This window comes from Sebastes umbrosus, chromosome 10, assembly GCF_015220745.1.
Source record: "Sebastes umbrosus isolate fSebUmb1 chromosome 10, fSebUmb1.pri, whole genome shotgun sequence".
NCBI classification, from domain to species: domain Eukaryota; kingdom Metazoa; phylum Chordata; class Actinopteri; order Perciformes; family Sebastidae; genus Sebastes; species Sebastes umbrosus.
Genome location: NC_051278.1, coordinates 20,519,827 through 20,529,302, shown reverse-complemented (window position 1 = coordinate 20,529,302; position 9,476 = coordinate 20,519,827). Strand labels below are relative to the sequence as shown.

Below are 9,476 nucleotides of genomic sequence, written 5' to 3'. Positions count from 1 at the left end.
GAAATCTTACACTTACAGTTAAATTGAAGCGTTATTGTTGGTACAGAGTTGTCCGTCAACGTGTGATATGAATGTTGTCGTCACTACCACATTGTATTGGAACCAGTATCGGGTATCGGCTCCGATACTGTGCTCATGTACTCGTACTCGTACTCATACTCCCAAAACGGCACCGATACCACTTTACGGTGGTGCGCTCAACCCCGCTGGGCCAGGATCCCACCTCCGTCGGCGCGCACCGGCCCTCACTTTCATTGCGCCACAAGGTTTTTCTTGCACCCTCTGACTCGTGCGCGCGTTAGACTCCTTGGTACATGTTTCAAGACGGGTCGGGTGGGTTGCTGACATCACCGCAGACCCTTAGTGCCTGGGCCCGAGCCCCGATCTGGTGGCACGACTCGGTTGGGGCGCACTGAAAACAGTCTGCCCCGGTCAACAGTCGCACCGGGAGCATGGGGCCGTCCCCGGCGGGGAGAGAGGGCGCAGCGAGCCCTTTGTCCACAGTGCGGCGAGGTCCGGACGGGGAGCGCTGTAAAGCTGTGGCCGCGAGCCACCTTCGCCCCGAGCCTTTCCAAGCCGACCTAGAGCCGGTCGCAGCGCACCGCCTCGTATGCGGGACTACCCAGCCTGTTGTGTGTCGCTCACACCCTCCAGCTGGATGTTAACGAGGGTCTTTTGGCACAGAAGTACTCGTATCGGTACTCGTATCGGTACTCAGTATCGGCGAGTACCCAAATGTAGTACTTGTACTGGTCTGAAAAAAAGTGGTATCGGTGCATCCCTACTACACACCCAAAAGTCGCTGAAGCTACGATGCCTGTGTGTTTTGTGCTGGAATGTACTCACACGAGCAACAGGTCTCTCTCATTCTTTCACTTCCTGGTTGGTAAAAAGAGCAAGAGTTGCTGGATAAAACACATCAGGTAAGATCATCTTTCATTTGTGCGTGGTCATAGCTAAGTTAGCTAGCTAGGTAGTGTTGGTGACGTATATTGTGCGAGATGAAAGACGTAGCTCACTGAGCGGTTTCACACAAAACTAAATGATAAACCTACGACACTGCGACTTTCTTGACTTGATTATCTTTTAAATTGACAAACATCATATGTGTGATTCATGGCGCAATTCAAAAAGGATCAAAAAAAATATTTCTCTTGTCCCATGGGGTCCACCTGAAGGGACGGGACTTCACCTCTCTAAAACAAACTGAAGTCCAAACATGTCTGCACCTCACCTCTATGTCTCTCATCTCTCACTTTCCTACACAGACACACATATTTTCATTCTGGGAGTGACAGCTCCAGAGCACTTTGACAAATTTGTTTTTCAGTCTAGCCCCCCGCCCCCTCATTCCACTTCTGCTGTTATTTTATTCTTTTTTTTCTTTCTTTCCCACTTTTTGTTTTTGTCTCCATCTTCCCCTGGGACTTCTATTACACTGCAAAGGTCACATCCTTTGTCACCTCTATGTTTAAAACCAAATGCACCTGTGAGTCAGAGGGCACAGCTGTGTGAGGGCAAGTGAACTTAGACTTTTAAATTTGATAACAGCCAGCGGATATTACGAAACAAAACTAAAGCTGACTTCTCTGAACTGTGGTAACACTTTTTGCATCAGCAGCATTCACGTGCAAGGCTTGTAAACTGGACATTTCTACCTCCATAATTCCCCTCAATCTGGAAACTCTCATATACCACTATGAATAGTTGTGAAGATAGGATCCTGCCACATGCTATTTTTCGGCTACATACTATATTTCGATCTGTCGGTCAAGTTGGAGTTGTAGCTGCTAATTTAGAAACAATACAGCAGTCACAAATACCAATGTCAGCGACACAGGCAGTCCCTGAATGGTCCATATGGGTTTATGAGCTCAGTTCCTTCAAGGTAAAACAATCACACTGTTGTTGTGGCTGGGGAGAGAAAGCGGGGAATATCAATGTCAAGGGTGATTTCAGTTTGAAGTTTTGATGGGTGGGTTTAAGCTCCTCAGGGAATCTTTGGCTTGGGGAGGCACGAGCGACTCAAAGGGATCAGGATCTTGGTTGACCCGGGGTCTTTGAGCGTCCCCTGAACGGGCTCCTCCAGGCTGGAGTCGGAGTACCGCGGATCCCCGCAAGGCTCCGATGCTCTGCGAGGCTGAAGCAGTGAAGTGCGACACGGACTTGGAGAGCGAACCTGGGGTCCGGCGTTAAAGCAGGGAAGGCCTCTAGACGGAGGGGGCAGCAGCTTGGTCCGGTTAGCCAGAGGCCCTAAGGAACACCCCAGCTTCAGAAAGGCAAAGCCGCCAGTGCCGCCTGGCTTGAGTGCAGGGAGAGACACGCGCTTGTGAAGGCGAGGAGGCTGCAGCATGCGAGGGCTAGTCGAACTAGCGGATTTAAGAGTGACAGAGCTCTGCGGTATCACAGCGGGGGCTCTCCGTTCGTGCTGTGCTGCAGACTGAGCTGCTGATGCTGGACTGTCTCTGGCAGTTACCCCCTGTGGAGCCCCAGAGCCTGGGCGGCGCAGGTGGGTGCTGAGGAGATGACTCAGCTTGTCGGGGTTTGCTGGCCCGGACACATCCGCCATAAGGTCTTCAAGAGGACAGGCAGCGTTTATATGCGTTCCTTCCTGTGATCTACTCCTTGTGAGGTCACTGTGGGCCTCGGTGGGGGGAGTTTTTAGTAGTCTTCCCTGGTGGAGGAGCTCGTTGAGGCAGGGGTTGAAAGGCTGTAGTATTTGAGGCTGCAGAAAAGAGAAAAGAGGATTTTTTTAAATGTTATACAATAGTCAAAGAACAATCAGTGTATGATAAGGTACAACTCTTGAGTTGTTTTTATCATGTTCCAGAAATGGCTGGATTTAAAAATCCCCCATTTTTTAGTGTGATCCCTGTGGAATCCGAGCATTTTTAATATTTTGGTGCTGCAAAAAATATTCCGAATAAAAAAAAAACTGTAAATGCTGCCATTCTTTGACTTGTTTATTTACTCTTCAATATCGCAGCCACTGCCAGTCGCCAAACTATTCCTAGAACGGGAGAGTCAAAGTCACAGAGGAAGCCCTGATTCAGCACTTAAAAACAAACAGAGGAGAATAACCTTGGCATGTGAGTGCCTGGGACCTACTGAAGTTCTTTGACTCATTTTGTGAACGCTGCTGCAGAGGGGCTTCAAAGCGTTCAAACCGAGAGCCACGGCGCCCGCTGCCTGCGTAAGAGCGTGCTGAGTCGTTAACCACATGAAATTTAGACCGACCGTGGTGTTGTCCTCCACCAGGGGACACACACGGCGTGAACACAAAATCATGAACACCTGTACAACAATTCTATAACAGCCCTGCAGCAATTACTGTATCAGTGAAGCTTATTATGTTCATTTTCGTGTATGTTAGAGAGCTGCTAATTATGCAGCACGACGAGACAACAAACGATGGCTTCAAAAGAGTTGAGTTAACACCTCTCTGAAACAGACACAAGAAAAACTCATTATGATTTAACAGAGTTAGCATTTGTTTCAGCACTCCTGTGTTCGATTGGTTTCTGTCTATCTGTCCATTTGCACTGCTTTATTTGTTTTAGATTGAAGAATTCACAGATTCTAGATACCTTCTGCATCACACCTCCACTTTAAAAAAGCAAGGAAGATCATTTTGCTTATACAAGAGGTACCACTATATGCCCGGATGATGTACTGTAAAGTGCCATAAAACTTTTGAAGGTGCCAAATGTGAGATTCGGAGCATTTCTATTGCCTCCGCTCGGCTCTCAACATGGCAACGGCTGAGCTGACGGCTCGCGGTGTTAACAGTGGTAAAAACAATGGCAACAATGCTGACAGAGATAACAGTGTTAAAGGGAAAGTTAAGGCGTTTGGAAGTGAGGTTGTATAAGGTACTAATCCGTAGTCAGTGTATTACCTACAGTGGATGACGGTCGGCACGCCCCCAGTTTGGAGAAACAGACAGGAGTTACCGCACGGAAGCAAAGCAATGTACTGCTGTGGACGGGGCCGGCAGAAAAAATTATTTTAGCCACTTAAAAGAAAGACTCACCTAAAAAGAAAAAACAACTCCTGTCTGTTTCTCCAAACTGGGGGCGTTCTGACCGTCAGCTACTGTAGGTAATACACTGACTATGAATAAATACCTCATACAAACCCACTTTAAAACACCCAAACTATTCCGTTAACCTCAGGGGAAACCGAAGGGCAGGTGCCACGCTTCTGCAACGGCGCTGTCAATCGGGACGGCGTTATCAGCTGTAACCAAGAGCAGTGCAGAGCGATTAGCCATTAGCTAGCCACGGGGGCATGCTCACATGCACGAACATGCACTAAAAGGCACGAGCGGCCCGGCTATGTCAACAAAGCTCGGAGAAACATTCTCTGCTCAGGTAGACATAACTATATATACAGTATATCTTTACATAGCAAATAGTAGTTTGCTGCTATATTAATGCTCTGGATATATTGCATATCGTATCGTATAGAGCACCTTTAATCTTGTTTACAACTATTCTGCACCACATTTCAAGAAAAGCAGCAGAATTCAAGGCCAACTGTGCGTTTATTAGTCCATACAACCACCAGCAAGATCAGAGCTGCTCAGATCAGAAAAAAAGTCAATACAGAAATATGTATGAATATCTTATGCCAGAACATGAGTACATTTTCTGAATAGTTTATGACCTCAACATCTATAAAAATCAATTATACTATTACTTATGCCAGCCTTCTTGGTTTGAGACCGATTCCGTAAGGCATACTAACGCCATTAATGTGTTTTTACCATCAGAAATCAGACGACTGGCTTTTTTTTCCATCAATGTCCTTTGAGCAGAACCTAAAGAATCTAAATCCACCTGGAACCATCTAAAGCTACTGCAAAGCAGGGACTCAGTTTTAGCAGAAACATACCCTCTGTGAGTTGAAAGTAGAAAGATCTCAGAGGATGTGAATATATAGCTGTGCAGGTCAAGCTGCTCTGCCTGTTTCTCCCATCAGTCATTTATATAGTGAGTGGGAGTGGATGTCCGAGGACACAGCTCCATCTCCTGGTCCTGTGCCACAATGCGTTCTCTCTAGCCTGTTACAAAACCCTTGTCCGCCACCACCAACACCTCTCAGTGTCAGTGTGTTGCTGCATGTTTTTCAAGCACGGAAATACTGTTTTTAGATTTTCAAAGTCTGTCATTTAAAAACTCTTATATAAAGAATGTTTGTGTTGATTCCTTCAATAGCTCTGATTAGTCTGCCACTCAAACCCTGAGCATGTCATTAAGCCTTTTTTCTTTTAGCTCTGACATACAGTACAGTTCCTATTGAGATTCAGCCCGAGAGTGAGTACTCCCCACTGACTCTCATAGTTCAAAATAAAATTGTTCCAATCCACAAATTACAGGTGTCACCAAAGTGAATCAACTAAATAAATCACATATCATTATAGATGCAGGCCTTGTACTATTTTTCAGTTTGGACTATGTGGTAAAAATACTAACAGAGATGTCATTTCTCATAAGACTACCGGTAATATATGACACCTTTAATTGCAAGGTTTGCATTGAGTGCAGATATTTATAGCTGGCCCAGCTGGAAGAAGCATCTGACAGTGACAGCAACATGCAGTATCTATAGGGTCAATAATTATTGGCATGTACAGCTGTCTACTACAGATACCAATAATTAGCAGCAATCATTTTGAGCCCTTTACTGCGCTGCCAAGAAGTAAATATCTCAGCTCGCTAATGATAGCTATCACTTGAATAGCAAAGACGTCAGGTCCCCACCATAACCGATCTCATCTCCAGCCTCTCTCACCATGAAAAGTGGCTGCATGATTAGAAAAACAACACGCAAGAGTCTGAATAAGGATGTAAATGATCCCCGTTATGTCTGTCGGAAGACAATGTGATTGCAGCGCATAAGCGGATCAGAGTGGCAATACGGTGGCAATCGCAATTTCGAAAAAGCTAGATTAGACTTTGTGTCATCATTTAATGGGGATGGTTGTGGAAATGGTGATTTGGATCGGGTTTGACTTTTAAGCAGTGGAAACGGTGTGGGAGCAGAGGATGTGTGATTACTTTGATTTGTCCTTTGCTTGCTGTGCTTAACTGCTTTGATAGGGGAGTTAGAATGAAAGCGATCGCTCAGGACAGTGGTTCTACGCATTCACGTCCCATAACACAGGGGTATTCTTAAATGTTATTCCTTTCGAAATCCTTCAAGGCGAAACACCTAGAATAATAATGCACCTGTTCAATGAATAAAATATAGAAAAACAAATCCACACAGAGATTTCTTCAGGCATGCATAACAGTTCTTTTGATAGGATAGAAGAAATCAAAAAGACACCAAAAAAACAGGTATATGAAATATAAAATAATTTTAAAAAATGATCACTGTGACCTCCATTAAGAAGTGCAAACCAAAGTACAGACACACAAGATCAAAACCCCAACTGAAAATCGAACGCAAAGCATGCAGACGAAGATGTCGAAGGGCATGCTTCGGTCGTGCCTCTTGACGCCAAACCACAGCCCAACGTGCAAGAGGTGGGGGCGGCAGCAGCATGTTAACTGCATGTTAAAGAAACGTTACTGTACCACGCTGTGTCAGTGAAGTACTGCACTAGGTGCTCCACTCCTTCTCATAGGCATTATGTGTGGGGGAGGCAAAGGTAGAAGAGAGAGAGAGAACATGGGAGATTCAATTGTTTTTTCAGGGACAGAGAACAGAGATGAGATGAGGAGAAAAAAAGGGTTAAAAGGCAGGGAGAGGTGGGGTGAGTAAGATGCCAGAGAGAGAAAAGGGGGGTACAGACATGTAAGACAGACACTTGGTGTTAAGAACATTTTAAATCCAGAATTAACACCCAGCCCGTGCTTGCAAGAAAAGGTCACGCATTAGCTCGACAAACAATTTAAAGCAAAATATAATTAGTGCATCTTCCATTCAGCGTGACCTGTGTGCAGAGTCCAATTCCTTCTCTGATTTCAGAGCTGAAAATTACAATGTTTACTTCTAAAGACCTTCATTACTGGCAAGAACTCGTTGCTGGTTTGTTCCCGCAGCCAGAGCTCCCAGTGGGAGGTCAGAGCATTAGCAGTCAAATCCGCTGTTTATCATCTTAAATCTAAATATAACTGTGTTTTTCCTACTGTAAAGGCACTCTTTTGATATTCTGTGTTTTATTTAATCAGACCATGCAATCTACTGGTGGGAGGACGAATGCACTTTGACTGAACGCTGGGCTGTATTCACATGTTTGTTTATGAGCACAAGTGCACTTGAGATCGAAATAACCTGATATACACTTAAAGAAAATACCCCTGTGCCACGTTTTTATCACCTTCCCTCTCGGCACAAAGCTGAGCCCCACGGGGATAGATCAAAATAACACAGCGTGGGTTCCTCTCTGTTTGTTTGTTTCTTTCTTTGCTCTTTGCTCTCGCACATATGTGTATTTTCTGAAGTCTATTTACCCATAGTCGTTCTCTGCCTCCCCTACTTGCTACCTCATGAGTACAAAAGCTTTGTTGTGGGATTCACTGTTGTTGTGACTGTGCGGCCATTGTTTCGGCAGTCCTGTCTTTGTCAATGAACTGTTTTAGTCTACAGAAAAACGTTGCAATTTAAATTTTTATATACAAAGAGATCATGCTTTAGTCATGTGTAATATTTGTTCAAGAGCAGAAGATCCAGCCTCTGTTAGGGGAACAATTATATCATTCATTTACCTTGTATTTTGACACGTTCTACTGTAAATTATGGTAGATATATTATTTTTTACAGACAGTTGAGGGAGGTAAAGTGAAGGTTAGAAATGCCGGTTTTAGAAAATCAACAAAGTCAGCTAGTTTGTGACTAAACACAGCTAATAAATGGGAACTGAGGCTAGAAATGGGCAGCACAGGGAAAAGGACACCAGCAAATTAATTGGTAAGGGCCAAGAAGTCAGACTGTGTTTAGTAAAACTAACAAGGAAAACTATTTTACATGTTACTAATCTTGTTCCAAATTAATCTAAAAGGAGACACGCAGCACAAATCATCCAGTAATTGCACAGTGGAAACAATGTATTTCAGTAGTTTAGAGGGTTTTAATTGGAGATGAAGTATTTTTTTCAGGCTACAGTATGAAGTTGTGTTATGAAAAGATGGGAAAGAGGCTGCAAAGGATGTTAGTGACTCACTCTGTCTGCGCTGGGGCATGCTGGTACGGGTCAAGCCCTGCTGCTGTGCCTGCCACGGGGACAGCAAGGGGGTGGGCAGCACACCCTACGCAGAGAAAAACACAGAGGACAAAAGGCATGACGTACCAGAACACACACACACATACACACAGAAGCATGCTAACATAGAAAACACACATACACTCCCAGTCATAAACACACTGTTAATGAATATGAATAGCCCAATTTACACAACACACAAACAAGCAGATATGCACACGTATGCTGACACACAGAGACTCATACACCAAGTCAGTGTTAATCCATCCTAAAGATTTGCTGCAAAGTTCTTTGATTAAATTCATGAAATTCTTGTCTCCCCTTAAAGGGTAACTTTGATATTTTTCAACCTGCACCCTATTTTCCCATGTTTTTGTGTCCAGCTGACTAAAAGGGACATTTCTGAAACTGGTCTAGTATTGAGGGAGAGCGCTGCAGACGGCAGCTGCTCACGGGCTGCAATGTAATCCTATTGGGGCAAGCTGGCGCCGTCATTTACATCCATTAAAAGTGCTTGTTTTTGCAATGACAGGCTCTAATTGTTATTATACGTCCCTGAGATTATGGAAAGAGTCTCGCTAAAGGAGAAGTCTCGTTCTGAAATCTTGCAACAAGATACTAGGGCTGGGACGATAGACCTATTTCCCGAATCAATACTGTAACGCTACTTGGGTGCTGATTTGATATGTATTGCAATTTTTAAGTATTGTGATTCTACAAGTATTGTGATTCCATATTACGATTTACCTGGACCCTATTTTCCTATGTTTTTGTGTTTAACTGACTAACAGGAACAACAATATCTGAAATTGGGCCAGTATTGAGGGAGAGCACTGTAGGCGGTAGCTGCTGGCGGGCTGCAACATAGTGCTATTGGGGCAAGCTGGCACAGTCATCTACGTCCACTAAAAGTGCTTGTTTTTGCCATGACAGGCTCTGGTTGTTATTATAAGTGTCTGACATTATGGAAAGAGTCTCGCTCAAGGAGAAGTGTTGTTCTGAAATCTGGCGAAGTGACGTGTTGCCGGAAGACAACAGTGGAATAATGGAATACATCCATGGTGGAAACGCCAGCCGGTCAGAGTTTGATGTGTTGGAATACAGAAAGTGTAGCTTAGTGTTATAGAAAAGATTCTCAATGTCATGGTTGAATATTCAGATGATGTCGACAATGTGGATGAGGTCTTTGAATTCGATGGCTGTCTGTATTTATTTGAGCCAGAGTATACAGATATTCAGATTTCACAACGAAACTTCTTCATGA

At 44.3% G+C, this 9,476-nt stretch overlaps 1 protein-coding gene across 3 annotated transcripts in view; it reads right to left on the bottom strand.

The window, feature by feature from the left end:
- Nucleotides 1-1,330: 1,330 nt before the first annotated feature.
- ccser2a (coiled-coil serine-rich protein 2a) overlaps nt 1,331-9,476 on the bottom strand; it is a 67,554-nt gene continuing 59,408 nt past the window's right edge. The window contains exons 10-12 of one of the 3 annotated variants that reach the window (XM_037782770.1): nt 8,174-8,258; nt 6,585-6,624; nt 2,516-2,725 (exon numbers count right to left, since the gene is read on the bottom strand). In XM_037782770.1, the coding sequence (XP_037638698.1) occupies nt 2,662-2,725; nt 6,585-6,624; nt 8,174-8,258 (189 nt within the window). In that variant the 3' untranslated portion in view covers nt 2,516-2,661. Of the gene's footprint in view, nt 2,726-6,584; nt 6,625-8,173; nt 8,259-9,476 lie in introns of all 3 variants that reach the window. The other 2 variants (XM_037782771.1, XM_037782769.1) reach the window with 2 other exon arrangements.